This window comes from Panthera onca, chromosome A3 (genome assembly GCF_046562875.1).
Source record: "Panthera onca isolate mPanOnc1 chromosome A3, mPanOnc1 haplotype 2, whole genome shotgun sequence".
NCBI classification, from domain to species: Eukaryota; Metazoa; Chordata; class Mammalia; order Carnivora; family Felidae; genus Panthera; species Panthera onca.
Window position 1 is genome coordinate 18,722,883 of NC_138341.1, and position 21,726 is coordinate 18,744,608.

At 53.7% G+C, this 21,726-nt stretch overlaps 1 protein-coding gene across 3 annotated transcripts in view; it reads left to right on the forward strand.

Moving 5' to 3' along the window:
* The window catches only part of KLHL29 (kelch like family member 29), a 310,010-nt gene that overhangs the window by 238,507 nt on the left and 49,777 nt on the right, over positions 1 to 21,726 (forward strand). For all 3 annotated transcript variants that reach the window (XM_060649762.3, XM_060649761.3, XM_060649760.3), the window contains exons 4-5: positions 10,877 to 11,018; positions 13,504 to 14,016. In XM_060649762.3, the coding sequence (XP_060505745.2) occupies positions 10,877 to 11,018; positions 13,504 to 14,016 (655 nt within the window). The remainder of the gene's footprint in view (positions 1 to 10,876; positions 11,019 to 13,503; positions 14,017 to 21,726) is intronic.

The window sequence follows — 21,726 nt, forward strand, 5'->3', positions numbered from 1 at the left end:
TGAGGCTGGGAGGTTGAGGGGTGGTTCCCGAGTGTCGCTGCCTGCAGGGCTGGCATTGGGAAATGTCCCATCAAAGGCCAGAGCCAGGCTGCTCCTGCCATGCCTCCCTTCCCGCCCACTTTGGTGTTAAGAATGAAGACAGGTCGCCTTGCTCCAGAGGGAGCTGCGTCGCCACCAATGCCAAGGTGAGCGGGGACACGCGGGGCGGCTGGGCCTCTGAGCGGGCAAAGCGGGTTACGGCTGTCGGGGGGGACGATGAAAGGCCCATCCCAGCTCTGCGAGCAGGTGCCCCTCGTTCTCCTCCTTGTCCCCGTCTGTCCGTCTGGGCCACTCGCTCCATCACATCACAGGCGTCTGCTGAGGGCCTGGCCTGCCCTGCACCTTTCAGCAGAATGAAAGGGAAACTGATATCACAGGGAACTGAAGCACAGGAAAGGGCCTCTTTCTTTTCAAAGACTTTCATTTGTGATGGGCTTTTTTTTTTTCTAGGTGATCTTATTTCAAAGCCCCTTTGAAAATTTTGTGGGTTTTGTAATGGATGAAAAGTAACTTGGAAATGGGACTAAGAAGTTTTCAGTTGAAAGTTGTTAGAGGCAAGTTGAAAGCTCTGAGTTATAAGGTTCTGCCAGATTTATCATGTCTTTTGTCCACAAGGCCCATCCGTGGGGTGGTGGCGGGGGGGCCGGAGGAAGGGGCTGGGGGCCTAGACAGGGCACGTGAGAGAGCACAGCCCCAACACGAGCGCCAGCCGTGGCTGCTTTACGTCCGCGAGGGCAGCCGTCTGAGCTGCACTTTTAGCAGGAATGTCTCCAAGGTATAGACTTTGATGTGGGGAAAGGAAAAAAGCAAATGTACTCCCAGAATACTATAGGAAGCTGGGTTCTGTCAGAAACGAGGGCCACCGTGCAGATGCTTCCTATCTGAAAGATAATTGTGACTGAAGCTAAGGCCCAAACAGACCTGAGAGAGGGGGCCTGGCCTGAGCCCTGGGTCATATCCATGTCAGAGAACTGACCAGAGAAGAAATGATCGGCACAGAAGAGGTTTAGGTAGAAAACCAGGAAAAGCATTGTCACAGAAAGGGAACGGAAGGGAGTTTCGAGAAGGAGGAAGGTGGAGAAAGGACGGCCGCACTGAAGTGTAGAGGTCGACAGAGGTAAGCAGGAAAGCCAAGGCATCCGGAATCCCACGGAGGGGAGGACCATGAAAGAACACGGATGGATGCTGGAATGGCAGGTGAAGTGGTCAGACATCGAGTTTTCAGTCCCCATGTTGGAGATCCAAGGCCTGATGACCAGAGGGAGGGAAGAGAGAGCTGGGGACAGAAGGGACGTGACGGTGGACCCTGCAGCACACTTTGGAGAGGAGAGGTGTCTGTACCACCCCAGCTCTGACACTGAAGAACTGGCCCCAGTGGAGAGTGTCAAGACAACACTGGCAGGGGTTGGGGGAACACGTCGGTGGTTGCTTAGGGTCTAGGGAGTCTGAGGCAGCAGGACACATGAGGGAAGCCCAGCATGCTGTCAGGGTCAGAGCAGGAGGCTCAGCTGGGCTGGACACAGAGGGGTAAGGGGAGGCCATGGCTGGTACTCAGAGCACAGGGGAAGGGTCTAAGTGTTACCCCAAAAGGGTACTGCGGATGAAGCCTTGATATGGCTAAACCAGTTTGTGGGGCTGTCAGCCACAGCAGGAGGGGGCTGGGGCCGGGTGGTCTGGAACATTCCACCCATCCCAGATCACTTCGGAGGCTCTAAGGATAGAATAGACATGAGTCACCATACCGAGTCGGCCTACTCTAGCTATTGCGGAACTTCTCTGGGTCCTATCACTCTCTTCTGTAAAATAAAGGTGAAAACACCTTGTGGAAGGAAATCTTACCGTGCCCGTGCCTGGCATGTAGGAGGCACTCGATAAACGTGAGCCATGAGGATAGAGGCAGTCCAGGCAGCTCTAGCTCATCTGTGCCTGGCATGTGTTTATGGCTGAGCTGGTTGGGTCCCTGTGGTGACCCATGAGACAGAAGGCACAGGAAGTGGTCAGTGGTTGCAGGTGACCCTCGGGGCCGGGCACAAAGCCTGGAATCACAAGGCCACATTAGAGGCTGGCCACTGGCCTCCAGTCCTATCCCCAGCAACCCAGCACATGGCTGCCCTCACCAAGCTGTCCCCTGGGGTCACTCCTTACCATGGTGTCTTACCCCTCCCCCAACACACCCTCTCCCCACCACCCAGGATCCTGGCAGGAACACTTCCCCCCTCCCCCCCAGAGACATCATCATATTCTGTAATATGATTGGAATCTGAATATATATTTAAAATGACAAGATTGAAATTAAAATTTAAATAAAGAATTACTTTTCTGTAAGTTGCTCCGAAAGCAGTAATTTAGCAGCAAATTGATAGAGAAAGGTAAGCACTGGTCCTTTAAACCATCATGCAGTTTCCGGCATTCGAGCCAGAAGTGTCTCAATTTAACACATCATTGGTTAGTATTATTAGAAATTTCAGCGGTCTCCGGAGCACATTATGGTGGTGCTCTGAAGGGGAGGCCGAGGGCGCCGGCCGGGGTCCAGGGGGCCAGAGAGGGCAGCCTCATTCATGAGAGCAGGAGGGGCTCCAGAGAGCGTCCCCTAGCCCCAAGTGGGGATTTGACTGTGATTATTCTCGTATGTAGTTCAGTAGCAATCATGAAATGAAGAACTGAGAGACCCATAAATGTCATTTGCTCTTCCCAGAGGCCACAGATTTATAGCTTTAGCATCTGACAAAATGTCCTTCTGACCCCTTGAAACCTAGGCTGGGACCAGGGGTCCATGAAGACAGTGTCACCAAGTAGCCGGCTCCCATGAGGCACATGAGCAGGACCTCAAAATCTGTCCCATTCAGGACTCGCCTGGCAGTTTCCAGCCCCTAAGTTTCCCCACATTCGGGCACAGAGGCCTGCAAACTTGAATATCAAGACTGTCATCGCTTGCCAGAGTGGGGTCAGTGGAACTCCTACATCACCTGATACGCTTGTTAAACCACCACCTTTAGGGGCCCCCTGTCCCAGACCTACCGAATCAAAAGCTCTGGGGTGGCAATGTTTATAGCGGCACTCTCAACAATAGCCAAATTATGGAAAGAGCCTAAATGTCCATCAACTGATGAATGGATAAAGAAATTGTGGTTTATATACACAATGGAATACTACGTGGCAATGAGAAAAAATGAAATATGGCCTTTTGTAGCAACATGGATGGAACTGGAGAGTGTGATGCTAAGTGAAATAAGCCATACAGAGAAAGACAGATACCATATGGTTTCACTCTTATGTGGATCCTGAGAAACATAACAGAAACCCATGGGGGAGGGGAAGGAAAAAAAAAAAAAAAAAAAAAAAAAAAAAAAAAAGAGGTTAGAGTGGGAGAGAGCCAAAGCATAAGAGACTGTTAAAAACTGAGAACAAACTGAGGGTTGATGGGGGGTGGGAGGGAGGGCAGGGTGGGTGATGGGTATTGAGGAGGGCACCTTTTGGGATGAGCACTGGGTGTTGTATGGAAACCAATTTGACAGTAAATTTCATATATTAAAAAATAAAAAAAATAAAAAAATAAAAAAACAAAAGCTCTGGGGTGGGTCCAGAAACCCGCATTCCTAACCCACACACGCGCTCATGTTGGAGAACCCCTATGTTAGACGTGGTCAACGCTCTACCTGTGTGATCTTGGAACCAGTCCTTTTGCTGACAACCTGCTGGTCCTAGAATGCCAACAGTCTAGCTAGAAATGCATGAGCTATAGTCTAAAAACCCCAGACGCCAAAATGGCTTCTTCCCAAAACTGGATTTCCAACATCGGAACACCATTCTTCAAGTAAAACTTGCCTTCATAGGGCCTCACCTTTGTGATGCAAGAGCCCCAGGGAGTCAGTCCCCACAGGTGGACGCAACACCATGCAAAGCCTCAGTGCCCTGCGGGGGGATGGATGCCTGAAAAGGAAGTGAAACACCCAGTCCTTGCAGCAAGTGGCCTGCCCTGCCGTGTGCAGTCCTAGAGCCACTGTGATTCCCCATGGCGACCCAGGGCCTGGTGATCAGAGGTGCATCTTCACTTCTGCTGGGAGCCGTGTGGGAACCGACTCCTGCCCCGAGCATCCTCCAGAGTAAGAAGGGAAAGGAGATGACAGCTTCCACGGCTGATGCTGTGCCTGGGACACCAGAGCCTCCATCATCTGTGTGCTCCCAAATCCGTGGGTCTCTGCCACCAGCCTCTGCGGAGCATGGAGCCGTGCTGGCTTCCTCACGTTGCCCAGCTTCCGGACGGGGAACCTCACCCCAGAGTGTCTGAGCAGCAGGGCACACACCTGGAAATGGAGCTGCAAGGGAAGCTGCTGGCAGAGCAAGTCTTCCAGCTCCCACCTCAAGATGGGGGTGTGGCAGAGGTGCCGGGCAGCCAGAGAAGACGCCAGAGGCCCGCTGAGGGGCTCAGGCCAGGTCCGCAGTGCTTCCGCAGAAGGGGGCCCCCAAAATCCAGACCAGTGGTTCTCAGGGAGCCACACCAGAGCTTGTCTTTTCCAAATCAGGAAATTATGGGGAGTCATGAGGCAAAACGAGGCTGTAGGTCAAGCTCAGAGCACAGTCAGCCCCAGGTTGCCCACCCTGTTGTCCTCCCCGTGGCTTGTCGGTTTCACCCAAGGCCCCCTCCCCCCACCCACCCAGCCTGGGGTGTGCCTGGGGAGAGGCTACCCCAGCTTTAGCTTCAGCATGTATGGAATTACAGTCCCCACTGTAGTCTTGCTGGGAGCATCCTCTCTAGAACACAGAGGATACATATGCGTATGTATGTCAACAGCAACACACAGATGACTTTTTGGTCTTTTGCTATCTTGCAATATACACAGTAGACTGTGTATGTTTCCACACACCCCCACCCCCACCGCCCTGCAGTGGCTTTAAACGATGGTTCATAGTATCTCACAAATTTGTGCACAGAAACTCTGACAGGTCTTGGCCGGACCATCTGCTGCTTCCGTGGTGTTGACTAGAGTCACGTGGTGGTATTCCTCTGACCAGGGGATCCGAGAGACCCAGGAAGAGGCTGAGAATCCCTTAAAAGGCTTGGCCCCCAGCTGGCATAGTGTCATAGCATCTTGGGTGTGTTCCTTGTGGCCACTCTCCCAGCCTATGTCGTCCTCATGGGTCCCTGGTGCAGACCTACCCCATCCTGCTGGTGTAGATGTCTCGAGGGCAGGAGCTAAGCTTGGCTATCACTCTAGGCCAGGAGCACCAGTGGACACTGGTGAGATGAGGGCTGGGGGACTCCGGGCTCCCTTGAGGAGAGGAGGCTCGCTGCTGTGAGGGATGGGGCCAGCTGTGCTCAGTGACGCTCAGCAGAAGGCCGTCCCCGCCAGCCCCATCAGCACCACACAAGTGACAAGAATGTCAAGGCTCGCAGGTTCCAGTCTGCAGGAGATGGACATGGGTGGTGGCATTGTCAGTCCCCCCAGAGGAGGCCACTTGAACCCCGAAGTGGACTCTGGAGCCTGGCTCTGTCAAATGTATCCAGGCTGGAAACATGCTAGTTGCTGTAAGGTCCTTGGTAGCGACTTTGGCCCGAATCCATCTCCCTTAGTGAATCTGCCTGGCTTTTGTGGCGCAGTGCCAGCTCCCTTCCTCCAGGAAGCACTCCCTGACTTCCAGAGTCCATTGATTCACCCTCTTCTGACCTCTTCGGGCGCAGAGAGGAAGGGGCTGAGCCCTGGCTTCTCCAGGCAATCCCCCAGCCCCACAGAGGGAGGCACCAACCTCAGTACTTGCACCCCACTCAGGCACGTGGGAGGGAGCCAGGGGAGGCAGGCACTAGGCCTCCGAGCAGCCCGTGGCAGCATTCAAGGCAATGACATTGGGGGGCCCAACACACAAGGCCCCACAGTCTGGAACCTCATCTCCCCAGTAAGGGGAACTCATTGATTCACGTGTCCCAGGTGCACGGAGCCCTTTCACATCTCTGTTCCGTGATGTGGCTCGCTCTTCTGGAGCACACTCCGTGCACTCACGTAGCCCTTGCAACAGTACCGGATGCTCCTATTATTGGCCAACACCGTAGCTCAGAGACACGGCCTCTTCATTCACTCCCTGGGCCCCACGACAGGCCGAGCGCTGTGCCGGGTGCGTGTTCTCGCGGAGCTGGCTCGCCAGTACAGGGTCAGTACACCTCACCCCGCAAGGCAGTGTGCAGAGACTGCGACTGTCGTGTGCACAACACGTGGGTCCAAGAACAAGCGGGCATGTGAGGGCCCCGGCCGAGCTCCATCCCATCATCTTTCAAATCTTCCTGACCACCTGGGATGCTGCTCACTTACATGGCACCTTTGTGCAAAGTAGAAAAAGGTACTTCCTCTGGGTGGACAAACGAGCAGAAAGTAGCCCCTCTGGGAAGTCGCAGCCTCGTGGGTGAACCGCCTGGTGAGCCCATGGTGCCCCCAACCCCCTCTACCAAGCATCTTTGCATTGTGCACTCCTTCCCCTAAACAGAGCAGAGCCCCCGGGGGCGGCTCTGTGGCGATGTGTAACTGGTTCTCCCCAAGCCAGCAGAGCACAACCCAGGGGCCCTGTGAGTCTTGTCGCAGGGTGAAAGTTCCCAGCCCCCGGACCAGCAGGTGCCTCAGCCCGTGCTGCCGCCTCACAGAGAGCTTCCTCCATAAAGCATCGGGGTCTTTAGTGTTCTTCAGTCGCTGAAAGAAGCAGGATGCTGTCAGCTGCCGTAAAAATGTGACCTTTGAAAATTTACAAGAGCTCGGGGTTTAAAAGCTGCTGCGTTAATGATGCATCCTATTAGCATCTCATTAGAGGGAAGCAGAGAGAAGCCTGCCCAGCCCTGTGATGGGCAGACAGGGCCACTCCACAGCACCAGGCAGGAGGAGGGCTCTCCTCATCTGCCTCTCTCTGCCCAGTGTCATCATATCAGGGAGCAGAAGCATGGCCAGGAACACTGGCAAAAGGCCAGATGTCTGGGTGGCTTCGCTGATAACCCAGATGATGCAGTGGGAGGGGGCTCCCTCAGCCCTGCCTTCCTCCCCTGGCCTGAGCTGTTCTCCTGGGGGGGCAGGGGGAGTTCTGTGGCATTCTTGTGCTGGCAACCCCCTGGCAAGAAGGGGAACTTGGGCAGCCTGCTCAGGGTGGGAGAGACCTGGAAAGCCTTTAGTGGAGTCACGGACCTTTGGGGACTCTGGACCAAGGGAGAAAGTCTTAACAGGAGCTGAGTTCAGAGCTGGAGCCATGGACCTGCACACGATGCCCCAGAAGCCTCCAGAATTTGGGGACTATGTGTTTACTTTGGGCCTGGAGCCCCTTGCAGGAGGAAGGGCTCTGGCCTGGCCAAGCTGACTCACATCCCCGGCTACAACATTCCTCCCTGACCTGGGCGCCCAGGGGCCTGGCAAAGTGCACAAGCGTGTCCAGTTTTTTTCTGGAGGGAGTAGAGAAAGGAATGTTCATTTCATTGTTTTAAAGAAATAAATAGAAATTTCTGAGCTGTGACTTGCTCATAGCTTCAGAAGTTGCTTGGGCCGATTAGAATGAGTGGCCTTATTTATCTTTCTTGAAGGAAAAAGAGAGACCCTGTTTTCCTTCTCACAGCAGAACGGCTTTCTTGTACATAAGAATTTGCTTGTACTATTCATGACAGACACAGCAGGCCTGTTGGGGCCTCACCAAGTTATCTGCCCCGACCCGGCCACTCGGGGCGCCCCCCTGCACCCGGCTTCCTTCTGGAGGCTAACGGGGTGCAGTTTGCACAGCTGAGGGCTGTGCTCCCCAGGCAGCAGCCACCTGAGGGCAGGGCTGAGCCTCAGTCATCATGTCCCCTGGGGCCTGGGGCTGGGCCTGGCAGGAAGCAGGGGCTGAGTCTCAGTCATCTCGTCCCCAGGGCCTTGGGCGAGCACTGAGCAGCGGCCCAGTGCTTGTTTACTGAACACACCAACTAACCAGCAAATGCACAAGTGAACGACCTGGCAGGAGTGTCTTAGAGCCAAGGGACTAAGCCCTTGAAAAAGTGTGCGGTTTTTCAAGTCCAGGACCCCACCCCCAATTTTAGGGCAGAAACAGGAACTCCTGAAGTTTTAGAGTTCAGAATCTGGTTACCCACTCTGGAGGAGGAGACCCCCACCCCGTCTCCTGGTGGCAATGTCTTGATGTAAGGGCCCCGGACCAGAACCTCCAAGTTTCCAGAGCCCTTCCCTACCCTGTCAAAGCACCAGGTTGGGGGCACGGATTCTGATTCAGCAGGGAAGAAATGGCAAGGGTGGGAGGACCCTGAAAACCACACCTACCTCTGGCCTGAGAAGCCTCCGGGAACCACATCCCCTGCCCACCTGCCAGGGTGCAGCAGAGAGGGGCTGCAGCGCCCCCTACTGGCAGGTCGGGTCTCTGCATTGTCAGTGAAGGAGGGTGCCCCAGGAGGCTGGAGTGTCACCACTCAAACTTCACCCCTACCCAGGGCCCTGAATAGGACAAGGCACAGGCTCCTTCCCTTTCGGATGCCGCCGGTTACGGGAAGCCACCTCTGCACCTCTGAGCCCCCTAGCACCCAGGGGAACCTGGGAATGCAGAGGAGGCTTGCAGACAGGGCACACTGGAAAGCTGTTTAGAGAAGCCACACTTCTGTTCCATGAGTTCCTGATGGAACTTCCCCCCTCCCTTCCCCCCCTCCACCCCCACCCCCGCCATCACAGCCAACCCCAACCAAGCTCCCATCTGTCCCACAGACAGAAATGGGGCAGGGGCCTCTGAGAAGGAATCTTGTCCATTGAATTGTTCTTTCCTCAGGAGATTCACTCTTTCCCTTTGTTTCCTGCTCTGTTCACAGAAGCAAAGCTTCTGAAATGCAGGCCAGAGATAAAGTGCAGCCTAATGCAATTAGCTGAGTGCAGCCTACAGGTCCTAATGGGATACGGCTCCTCCCAGCCCCAAGCAGGTGCTGTTTGTCATAGGCATTGTGCATCAAAGACCCAATAAGTGCTGTCAGCCATGGCCATCCCCTCCATCCGCCCGTGCCGGCTGTTCCAGCTGCTCAGAGAGGCCCAGTGAGGGCGGTGCCCCTTCCCCCCTCCCCCCCCCCCCCCCACCGCTGGGACACTGGGTCAGCTTCTGTGAGAAGTCACGAAGACCACGGCCTTCCCCAAAGAGAAGCCCACAGATGCCCCTTGTGGCCTCTTGGAGCTTCTGTGACTGTCCCTGGTGCACAGCTATCTCTGCCCCCCACCCCACCACATCCTTCACCCCAAACCTGGTTGGGCTCTGGCTGCACTCCTGGGAACTGCAGAAATTTCCAGAAACCACCTCTGCTGAGACTCACACCCCCACACACACCCCAGTTATCCCAGTCCCAGGCTTTCCAACTTGCTTTTGGATTTCTTCCCCTCCTCCCCCTCCTGCACCCCCTTCCCCTCCTCCACCTCACCCTCCTGCTCCTCCCTCTCCTCCTCCCCTCCTGCTCCTCCTTCCCCTCCTCCTCCTTCTCTTCCTTCTCCCACTCCTCCCCTCCTGCTCCTTCTTCTCCTCCTCCTCCTCTCCCCTCCCCCTTCCCCTCCCCCTACTCCCTCTCCCCCTTTCCTCCATCTCCTCCCCCTTTTGCTCTTCCTCTTCCTCCTCCTCCTCCTCTTTCTCTTCCCTCTTCTCCTCCTCCTCCTTCTTCTCCTTCTTCTTGTCCTCCTTCCCCTCCTACCCCTCCTCCCTGTCACCCTCCCCCTCTTCCCCTCTCCCTTCTCCCCCTCCTCCTCCTTCTCCTCCTCCTCCTTCTCCTTCCCCTCCCCTCCCCCTTCTCCTCCCCCTCTCCTCCACCTTCTTGCCCTCTTCCCCCCCTCCTCCCCTTCCCTCTTCTCCCTTTTCCTCCAACTTCCCCCCTCCCTCCTCCTCCTGCTCTTGCTCCTCCTCCTTCTCCTTCTTCTTTTCTGGCTTATTACAAAGGCCATGGCCCTGGTAGAAAATTTGGCAAATACAGAAAGGTATAGACAAGAGAATAGAAGTTACCCATGTTCCTGTCACCAAGAATAACACCTCTGCTAACATTTTGTTTTTTTCTCTCCTGCACATATTGCTTTACATATGAGCTTATATTTGTGTCACTTTATGTCCTGCTTTTCTCATTTAACATGATAGTGTAAGCATTTTGCCATCTCATTATGCATTTTAGTAAACATGATTTTTAATGACTATATAATATTCCATCAAGGCAGTAGCTCAGAGACCAGTGCAGTGCTAATGTTTGTCTTCAGCCTGGGGTTCATTTTCTCATTAATCTAAATATCTAAATTAGAGAATGAGATCCTGAAACGGAGAGCCTGTCTCCTTCTCACAACAAAGAGGGTCCCAGGGAAGATGCTCCCTGCTCCGAGCTGTCCTCCCATGAGCCTCAGTCCCCACCCCACCCCCCACGCCTCCTCCATGGACTGGCATATTGGGGGGCCCAGTGGCTGATATGGGGCCCAATGGTGGTGCTTTGGAAAGCCGTCCTCTCACATGTCAGAAGGCCAGACACGTGGTGGCACTGAGCCTAGACTGAGGACACAGCTGGTATTCAGCACATGCCCATAAATGTTGCAGTTTATTAACAATCCAACGGCCTGGGGGACTTCACATCTCACAGCACAGAACACTTTCCTTTATGATAGTTCAGGTGGACTGGGTGGTCATAGAGGGTGTCAGCTGGTGGGGGCGGGGGGGGGCACTGGATTGGGTGTTCCTGGGGGCGGGAGTTTACCCAAAGTGCCCGCATCTCCCAGGTGGCCCTGGGTGTGGCCTTGTGGCTCAGGCAGCAGGAGTAGTGCTCAGGAGATGGGCCCCCAGGGCAGCAGCCCACGCCAGGCCATGCTCATCCCCCTGCTCTGCTTCTTCCCAGGCTCCCGGCATCTCCAAAGCGGATAGTCAGTCCCAGGGACTCACGACCAGCATCCGGTGGGGGCAGACGCCCATCAATCAGTCCACGCCCTGGGACACTGATGAGCCGCCCTCCAAACAGATGAGGGAGAGCGACAATCCAGGTGTGTACTTGGCCGGCAGCCAGAGACTCCCACGTGGAGGCTGGGAGCGGGGTGTGGAGGCTTCCTGGATGTTGTGACTCCTCAGCAGGCCCTGGCCCATGGGCCTGCGGCAGCCCACACCTGCATGGGGGTCGGGACGCTGTACAGCCTGGGCAGTAGCTGCGTCTCTGCCGCTTTCTCTGATACTCGAGAAAGCTTTGGGGAGGCTGAGGAAGTAAGACTGACATCCCAGGAGCGACTTTGAATCTGCTGTTATTTTGAATAGTCATTCCCAAACCTCAGGACTCTGATTCGCCCACTTCTCCAGTCACACCTTCCAGGGAGGCTTTGCCTTGCCAACGGTTACGTGAGAAGTGGGATGCTCCACCCCCCTGGGGCCGGGGGCTCCCCACCTCCTATGTCCCCCCAAGCCGCCTTTGTTCAGCCCTGACCATGACAAAAGCCTTCCCTGTTATCTCCCATCGGTCCCAGACCTCCCCTTAGGATACATAAGACACATCCATGTTCACCCCACAGCCCTACAGATATCTGACACCCACCCATCCCCCCTCCAAGTCTTCTGCGGGATAAACACCCTTGGCCCTTCAGCCACACTCCAGAGCCCGTGGCGGCCAGTTCCTTTGCCCTCCAGAGAACGACCTCTCCCTCTGCCTCCATTGGTGCCAGAGCCCCACGCAAAGAACCCACACGTGCTATGACCTGCACCCCTTCATTCAATCCCTCCACTTTGACCACTGCAGTCTTAGATCACCTCTGATTTGCTGCTAGCCACAGACATGCGCTGTCACCAGTCAGACCCCAAGACTGTCGAGGCAGTAACCCTGACCCCTGTCCATCTTCTCTCAGTCTACCTTAGGCAGAGGGGTGTGGGGACTCAAGGGCAAGTCCCTGTCAGTATCTTCCCATATGACTCTTGATTCCAGCTTTTATTGCTGACCTGTGCCTAACCTTCCCAGTATGCCACCTGCAGAGTTGGTGCTGATATCTTCCCTATCATCATCCAAATCATTGGTAAAAGTGATGAGCAGGACTCGGTCCACATCACTAGAGACCTCCTTCCGGTCCCCAGCATCCTCTGAGCCAATCACCCACTCATAAGTCACTCACCACCATGGCCCAGCATCTCACACCTTCACCAGAGTTATCAGAGAAGTCACGAGCTGTGTTCCGAAGCTCTGGTGCCTTGTTCCAGGCTCCGTGGCTAATCCTGGAGAGAAGTGACCTTAGGATGGCATGCCTTGTCCTTAAGACAGCAGCCTAGCTCACAGTGATACCGTCTTCAGGCTTGGGGACAATCCCCCTTAGCAGCCTGTTCTAGAATCTTGCTGGCACTGCTTCACCAACATTTTCCAGCTTCTAGTTTTCTGTCAGAGAGCTCCCAGCTCCCCTTCTAGCCTCTGGAACTAGGGGTCCTGAGTGGCTCCCTGTCCCCCACTCTCTTCCTCAGACTCCCTGCCCCCAGTCTACACTGCCACTCCAGTGGCATCATGAAAACCAAGGTGGCGTTTGGGTGATGGAGACCTAACCCCACACTCATTCGGTCAGAGGTGACCCAGACTGCCCTCCCTTGTCACAGTATCTTCTGGCTTCACTCACAAGCCCACTTGGGTCACCTCAATGTCTGCTCAGCTCAGGGGAACCTGGCCCTGCTCTGCCTGGCCTGGGCACAGCTGGTGTCGAATCTTGTGTCAAGTCTCAGGACGTGTGTCTGGACCCCCTTGTTCAGTCAAAATATCTTTAAGGGCCAAAATGCATTTCTGTTGTTTCCCCCAGGGTTGGCCATGCAGAGGCTGCTTAGGAGAAAGCCTGGTCCCCCAGCAAGGCAGTGGAAAACAGCCGCTGCCAGCCTTCCCCTACTGCCCCCACCTCCTGCTCCCCCTTCCTGCACCACAGGGCTCTTGCACAGCTCCAGGCTCTGGTGTTCTCGCCTTGCACAGGAAACACCTACTATCTTCACAATCTAGCTTTCTCCCCACCTCCTCCAGACAGCTATTCTCCAGAAAGGAAGGAAAAACACCAACATTTATGGAACATTTAACACATACCAGCCACTCTGCTAGTTTTTTTTCCCCCAAATACATTTCCCTCATTCAATTTTTCCCAGGAGACCTCTGAGGTAGGTGTTGCTGGTTCCATTTGACAGATGGGAAGAATGAGGCTCAGAGAAGAAAAGCAACTTGCCCAGGGCTCCTGGCTAATGAATGGCAGAGCCAAGATTTGAACCGAGAATTCTTTGAAGGACTCTGCTTTTTTCTCTCTGTGTTTTTGCCTCTGTGTAGATTGTGCTCCCCCTCTGAGCCTCCACGACCATCTGCTCATGTACCCCAATGCTACCGTAATCACAGATTTTTCATCTGGGGGGTCCTGGATGCAGGTGTCTTGTCCACCTCGGTGACCTTACCACCCAGCCCAGGGCCTGGGACAGTCGGTGTTTATTGAGTGAATGTGTATCCGGCAGATGACCTCTCTTCTGTCTCCCTTGCAGGCACAGGGCCATGGGTGACCACGGTGGCCGCCGGGAACCAGCCTGCCCTGATCGCACACTCCTATGGAGTGGCCCAGCCTCCTACCTTCAGCCCGGCCGTGAACGTCCAGGCCCCAGTCATTGGGGTGACCCCCTCACTGCCTCCCCACGTGGGGCCCCAGCTCCCGCTGATGCCAGGCCACTACTCGCTCCCACAGCCACCCTCTCAGCCACTGAGTAGCGTGGTGGTCAACATGCCGGCCCAGGCCCTGTACGCCAGCCCACAGCCCCTGGCCATGTCCACACTGCCTGGCGTGGGGCAGGTGGCCCGTCCGGGACCCACTGCCGTGGGCAACGGCCACATGGCAGGGCCCCTGCTGCCTCCACCAGCACCAGCCCAGACGTCTGCCACCCTCCCCAGCGGTGCCCCTGCCACCAATGGGCCCCCCACGACTGACTCGGCCCATGGGCTGCAGATGCTGCGGACAATTGGCGTGGGGAAGTATGAGTTCACCGACCCTGGGCACCCCAAAGGTAAGTCCCGCTGCTCACATGCTCCCGTGTGCCCACACCTGTGCCTCCCTGAGTGGTCACCACGACACAGCGCAGACAGGAGTGTGTTCCTGGCATCCTGAGCTCTCCAGCAGATCCCTCACTGGCCTCACCCAACCCAGAAGCAGTAGTGGGGCCTCCCCCTGCCCAAGACAGTCCGGCCTCAGACAGAGGAGGCAGAGGGGAAAGTGGAGGAGGGAAGGACAAGCTAGGCGAGGACATGTGGGCGGGCAAGGAGAGGGAGGGAGGGGAGAGCCTGCCAAGTCCAGGGTCCTTCTGCCTCTAGCCCAAGCCTTAGGCCATTCTCACCTTTCACCCCAAAGCCAGGCCAAGTGTGGAATGAGCAGGAATCATCTGCTCCTCTTAGGGTTCCATGGAACAGTCTTTTGTGGGGCATTTTCCACCCATGAGAACAGTCAGGATGTGAACTGTGTCCTTCCCTAGAAAGGCGCCCTGTGCTGTGCCATTGGATGAGAGCAGCTCCCCAGATGTTAGGTGAAAGGAATGTCTCCCCAAGAGACACTCACAGACCATCCTGAGCCACTTGGATTATTTTGTTTCAAGGACTCAAGGGTGGCTCTGTGAGGGTCCGGGAAAGAGCACCTCCTGTTTTCAAGGCAGATCTTTGAGAACAGAGCCTGCAGATGAGCCCCCAGCCATAGGGTTACAACAAAGAGCATCGCTCCTGACGTCTGACCGAGGGATCTATCTATCCAGCCAGAATGCGGAAGGGGGCAGGAGGACCGGGGGCCACAGATGTTAGGCTGGTGGGGTGCATCTGCCCCAGACTTGCTCACTATCCCTTAGAGCTCCAGACAGCCAGGCCCCTCTCTTGCTGAGTGGGGAGGGGAGGCAGCCAGGCCTGGACCCAGTTGCAGGCAAGAGGGCATATGGTGGGCAGTCTCCCTGCTGGGGCACACAGGCCTCTTAGAAAGGGGACAGTAGATGGTTCTAGGAAGTGTGGACCTTTGGGCACAACCTCTCATTCTCCTTGCTAACAGCTCCTGGAGGTAGCCTGGCAGGGGTCCCTGCCTCTTCACAGAGAACGACTCCCACTAGCCCTTCTTTCCTGCCTGCTCTCATGCATCTCTCTCTTTATCCTTTTGAGCAATTTTCAGACCTCGTCAAGCATCCCAACAACAAAGCCGTGTCTAGATCTCCATTGGGTTTAATTCCCAATCTGATTGCGCCCCAACTGCCTTTGTTTTGGAAATCAGCACTAGTTTTAAATGACAAAATTATAGAAAATTACATCTAAATTCTGGTAAACCCTTGCTTTGTTTAAGATCTTTAAAAAAAAATTGACTAAATTGATTTTTTGTTTGAATTGTTTTGGTTAAGCTCTCTCTCCCTTTAAAAAGAAAAAAAAAACTTACTCCCAGTTTGTATGCTTCCAGCTCTAATACATTGAGAACTGGGTATCCTGGCTGCTCCTGCCAAAGCCTGAGGCACTGGGTGGGCTTCCCTCCCCCAACCACGGGGACATTGCCGCCACCCCCAGAGGCCTCCTAGGGCTGATGAAAGGTCTTGGCAATTTGCCAAGTTTCAGACATACATCCAGGAAAAGGACTTATTCTGGGCTGAAAGGTAACTGGCCCCGTTGGGTCTGAAGTCCACGGTTTGGGGCTCAGCACAGAACTGAGATCCGCCTCCCCAAAGTTGCCAGGCACAGGTGCATCCATCATCAGGCACCTGAACCCATAAGATCAGGAAGTTACAGGTGGTAGAGACAGGCCCCCGCTGGCCCCTGTGCACACTGGGCCAGCTGGCCATTTGCAGAACCACACCTGTAACATCTTTTTGGGGCCAGAGGGCATGAAGCATCCTCTGTGGTGAACCCAAGCCCACAGACAGGAAGGAAGAAGAGAGACGGCCCCCAATGGGGTTCGCTCTGCCAGCCCCTCTAGGGCGGATTCAGTGCTAGGTGAGAGCCAGGCGTGGGGTAATCCTAGAAGGTGTCCACAGCCCTGCCTTCCGGTAGACCAGTGAGACCCGCCTCGCCCACCCTGGCTCCAGCCGACAACAACCGGTGACCCATCTGTCACGCTGATTTCCATAGTTCACCAGTGAGATGGTGATTTCCCCAGAAATTACATTCAACTCACTTCTCTATTTACGGCCCTCATCAGCTGACTTATCCCCTTATATCTGTGGCGAAGAAAGACAATGAAGCATGAACGTACAAATGTCTCCAAACTCAAGCCTGGGTGGGTTGTTGGTTTTTTTTTTGTTTGTTTTTTTTAAGTAATTTCTCTTTTCATTTCTAATCTTAAAAGCCTTTATTGCTACAGCTACAATTTGTCTGTCAGATCTAATGTCAAACTGCATATTTTTAAAAATAAGAAACCAGAATTTTGAAACCAAATCTTTGAAACTTGCCATGTGAGAATCATATTCCTGACAAGACCATGTGGGTTTGGATTTGGGTCACTTTTAATTTTGCCCCTAGGGATTTTACATCTCCAAAACTCAATTGATTTCACACTCCTAAATGACAGACAGCTGGCTCCAAGTGGGAACCAGGAGGCACTGCATGATGACATCAACACTAGTCAGAGCTCCACTTAAGAAAAAAAAAAAAAAAGAACTTTTCTCCTGTTCTCTGTTTGAAAGCTTGCCCGGCATTATAATAAGATTCACCATGGAGCTCCTTGAGATCTAGCTCATTAAAGTCCCACGATTTTCCTCTATTGTTTGACATGACAACCTGGCCTCTCACGGGGTTGAGTAATTATGGAGAGATCCCCTCCATGAGGAACAGGTCTCGCCAGCCAGAGGGATGGGCCACCGGTATTTTTAGACTTCATTAGTGCCCTGATTTAAAATTTCACATTTTGTTTCTTATAATTATCTTCCAATCGACTGAGCTGAAATTTCTGTTGGGGCTATGTTAGTCTGCCTTCCCAAAAAGGGCGTTGGGACTTTAATTTAAAACTTAACCAATTGAAAAATAAAGGTGGTGCAGAAATGCTTTTTGATTTGCAATAGGTCAAGCGATTGTCTCTCATCTGTGACTAGAGAAGCCAGCTTGCATGCAGTTCGCGTTAATGAGTGTTATTTAAATGCATTGAGCACATATAGATTTTCTTAGGAAACTTATAAGATAAATCTTTCTTTCTCTAAGAACAATTTGGGGGTGGGAACAATCCATAGGATTTCATTCTTTAAAAAAAAAAAGATTATGTATTGAAAACTAATTAAAATAGATTTCATGTGTGCAAAGTGATAAGGGAGGAAAAAAGAATTAGTTCCATTTGAATTCTGTTATAAAATACCTGAGGCCTTGTCTGGTTGGATTGGAAACCATGAACCAATCCAAAGGCAGAGCTGGTGGCCGACGCCAGGCCTTGTGAGATGAGCGAAGTCTGATGTCACTGCACGTGAGCCCAGCTGTGTCAGAGCACAGGTGCAATCTATTGGTGTCATTTTTTTCCATCCCCTATCTTTTTCCACAAAGGGTTCTTGGTGGCTAACAGGGTAGCCAGAGACCTTTTAAAGCCCCAGACTAGCGGTGAGCTGAGCTGCAGAAAGGTGATTATATTTCTTACCTGCATGTCCAAGGAGAGAGAAGCAAGGTTGCACCTGTTCTTACCTGCTTCTGAACCAAAAAACAAAATCCAGGTTGACCTGAAATGGTGAGGCTTGTCTCGTCTGACCTTCGATTTTGTAGGCCTAGGGTGAGGGGCCACGAGGGTTCCCAAGGCCAGGCAGCTATGTTGTGGGGTATGCACAGCCCCTTCCTGTAGTTTCACACCTCTTCCCTTCTCACCCTTGCCCCTGAGCCCTCACTCTGTGGAGCTCTGTCTCTATGCTGCCTTCTGCTTGGACAGCAGCCACCCTGTCTCCATGAGTGGCAAAGACAGGATCTGGTAAAGATACTTTGAGGCATAGTGTACAGCTGTGTGACGGGGACAAGTCTCCTAACCTCTCTGAGCCTCCTTTTCCTCATCTTTAAAATGGGATGGGAGTACCATCTTCACCAGATATAGAGGAAGATTGAATGAGATCGTGGACATGAACATACATCGTACTTTGCCCTCTTAACTCTGAAAACCATCGTTCCTGTCAACACTGAGCCCGGGTCTAGAGAGAAGCTAGTGAAGGGCTGGGAATCAGAGCCCCCCTCCCCAGCGCGGAGGAGATGGGATAAACCCAAGTTTGTTCATCCGGTTGGCAGCCCCTGGTGGAGCAGCTCCGTGGGACCACGGTGTCCCCATTCCTGAAAGGGAGTGGATGCGTCACCTTCCTGGCAGGAGGATTCTGGCCTGCTCTCCCCAGTGTAGAGCCCAGCACAGACCCTACCCTCTGACATGCCAGGGCACACTGCTCAGTACACATTCTAGAAGCAGCTGGGAATTCATGATAAAGCTGTTTGCCCACGCATGGTTAGCACAGAGGCACAAAATGTCCAAACTGAAATCATCTTCCCACAGGCCTGCTCTTCCTGTGCCTCCGTCTCAGAAATGACATCATGAGTCCATCCAGGAGTTCAAAGTCAAAGCCCATGGTTGTCCTTGACCTGCCCTTAACCCCCTTATGCACCGAGTCTAAAAACACCTTTGATTCTGCCGCCTCTGCATCTATCGTCTCTCTATCCCCACCACCACTCCCCTTTCAGGCCACCATCACCTCTGGTTGCACTGGCGGCCTCCCGGCCCCAAGTGCATCCCCTCCCAGCCAGGTCCAAGGTCCAGCCAGCGTGGTCTTTGCAAAACGCAAGTCCGGTCCTGTCACTCCCCGCCAAATGCCTCCAACAGCCCCTGCTCCTTTCAGGACAGTGCCCGACCCTTCACTTGGTGCCTCAGGGTCCAGCCCCTCGCCGCCTCTACCTTCATCTCTGCCGTTCTGCTCACAGGCTGCCCCGAAGTCACTCTAAGCCCAGGGTTGTCTCCCTTCCAGCTGTGCTCTGGGCTTGGCCGCGTGCCTGCAACAGTTACCCTGCTCCTGCATCATTCTGCCAGCTAGACTGCCAGGCACTGGGGTGGGGGCCGCAAGAATCCCTCCCATTCCCGTTCCACCCCCAGTATCCCAGCCGGTGCCTGGTGCCGAGAGACGCTTGAGAAGGGTTAGATGAAAGAAGGCTCTCACAGAGCACTGGGCTGCAAGTCAGCACTGAGGTTCTGACTTCTCACCAGCTGCCTCCTCCCTCTGTGTGGTGAGTGCAGGTTGGTTACCCCAGCACACAGGAAAGTGCCGCTGTGAGAGTTCATTCTGCAACCGGTCACTGCCCCCATACCTGTCCCACACTGCTGGGAACGTAAGACCATCTATTTCAAAGTTCCTCCTGTGCCCCAGCACCTCCACCCAGATGCTTGCCCCAGAGCAAATGCGATCTGAAACTCTGCCTCAGTTTCCTCATCTATAAAAGGGGATAAAAGCCCTTGTGAATAGCGCCTAGCCTGTCGTAATCACTGTGAAAGTCTTTGCTACTATTATCTTCACTACTGGTGCCAGGACCACTCTTCAGTGCTGTGGCCTTTTAGGCGCCCAGGGTAACGTGAGAAAGCCAAAGACCAGGTTGCCTTGGGAGTCTTGGGAGATTGCGTCAACACCGTGATGTCTGAAGCACCTAGTTCCTAGGGGTCCACTTTGGACAGAAGAAACTGCCTTCCCGCGATGTAACATTTTACAGCCCTCCACATTGCCATAACAACCAGAACGAACCCGGCTGTTGCTGACACCTTCCCCCTAATTCCAGGAGCTGTCTGTCTTCTGAGGGCTTCTCCTGTCTGCCCTCAGGGGATCTCAGCATCCTGCGAGACTCAGCTTGATATCAGGGTGCCAGACTCCCAGCATGGGTCCTCCTCCAGGGCCAGATCAGTAGGTGGGACAAACAGAATTATGTCACTCCTGCAGACCAACCAAGGAGGGATGCAAGGGAGGGAGTGGGTTATGAGCACGTGGCTAGCAGCGTGGAGGGTGGCCAGGAGCCCGGGTTCTGCACCAGACTGCTCGGGTAGAATTCCAATTCCACTACCACTAACCCACAGTGAAACTGTGCTAGAACACTGGTGTCTCTGAGCCTCAGTTTCCTTATCGGTAACATGGAGATAATCATAGTGCCATCTTCACAGACGTGTTTTAAGGACTTAATAATGTATGCAAAGTCTTAACACAGTGCCTGGCACATAGTAAACCCACATTTATGCTAGATGTTGTTATTACCAGCACTACTGTAAAGAATCCTGGAGGAGAAACATTGTCTGGCACACCTTTAGCTCAGGCCCGCCATTGTTTCTAAAGCAAGGTTGCTCAAAATAATCCCCCAGATCTGATTGACATGACCCTCAACCCAATTTTTCCCCTTTCTAGGCTGCCCCCCACCCCAACACACACACCCTCACTCAAAACTTATGTGTCTCAGAGCCTGTGGAACTTGACACTTTGTCTACACGAGGTCTTTCCTCCTCGCTTGGGCAGTACCTGCCCCAGCCCTGCCTCAGAAAGCCCTCCTCCCCTTCACAGGGCTCTATCCTCCTGAGGTTTGTTAATCATTAATTGGAGGGTTGTCCAGGGCTTAACTGTTGTGTTAACGGATCATTTGATGATGAGTGAACCAGGCAAGCGGAAAGATGCAGCAAAGGCCGCTAGACCACCCAGAAACCATGTCATTCTTGGAGCAGGAGGTGACCCCAGGACCCCAGCCTCTGTACAATCCTCTCAGAGACGCTCTGCTCAACAGAACACAGTTAGAGCAAGGTGCATGGGGGCCCCCTCCTCACTGAGCTGAGTACACAGAGCTGGAAATAGCATATGGACTTTCAGCCCCAAATCTCTGCTGAGCATCTTTGAGATCGGAAATCCTGCCCTGGCCCTAACTGTTGACAGGCAGGGACAGCAGAGTCAAGACACCATGGGAATTAGAGGGCTCTTCAGATTAGAGCAAAGGGAGGGAACATTTCCTTTCCAGGGGCTTCAGGAAATGGCAGTGACCCACAGTAGGAAACCAGCTACCCCAGTCTCAAGCCCACACAGATACCAGCAGGGATGACCACTATGTTCTAGATCACTGACATGAAGAAGCCCCTGAGGGGCTTGAGTCATGTCACCTCCTTCCCTGCTGCACCACCAAGCATTTATTGAGCAAGTAATGTGTATAGTATTAGTCACCAACTGTGCGAGACCCACACTTAGCTTCTCCCACTCAAAAGATAATATGGAATGTGCTAGCTCCATGCCCCATATCGATCTCTGGTCCTACTGAACATGAGGCCCTGTGGGGATGCCTACCGTGTTCCATCCAGACACTGTGGCAGGTGCTGGGAGGGATGGCGTTCTCCCCGGAGAAGGCTGCATCCCCGCTTGCGGAGTCCAGGGGGAGCCAGCAGTAAAAACCATAGGAGCTGGAAAAGAGAGGTCAGTGTAGACTGGGCCTTCAAAGGCAGTCAGAATGATGGAGGGGAGGAGACAGAAGGGAAGTAGTTCTACAGAGGCCACATCTTAGGGAAGAATGTTTAAGTGCCAGTGACACAGAATTATGATTTCTCAAGAAATCGTATGATTTCTGTCATAGAGCAACACACACACACAGACACTTCTAATCAAATGGTTCATCGGGCCTGTCCTGATTTGATACAGGTTCAGCTAGTGATTTAAACTTAAGGACCTAAGTCTAGTCCCTGACCCCTTGGTCCCCAAAGTTTAGGAAGCCTGGACTTTCCTCCAGCTTCTCTGCTTTACTTGCCCAGTTAG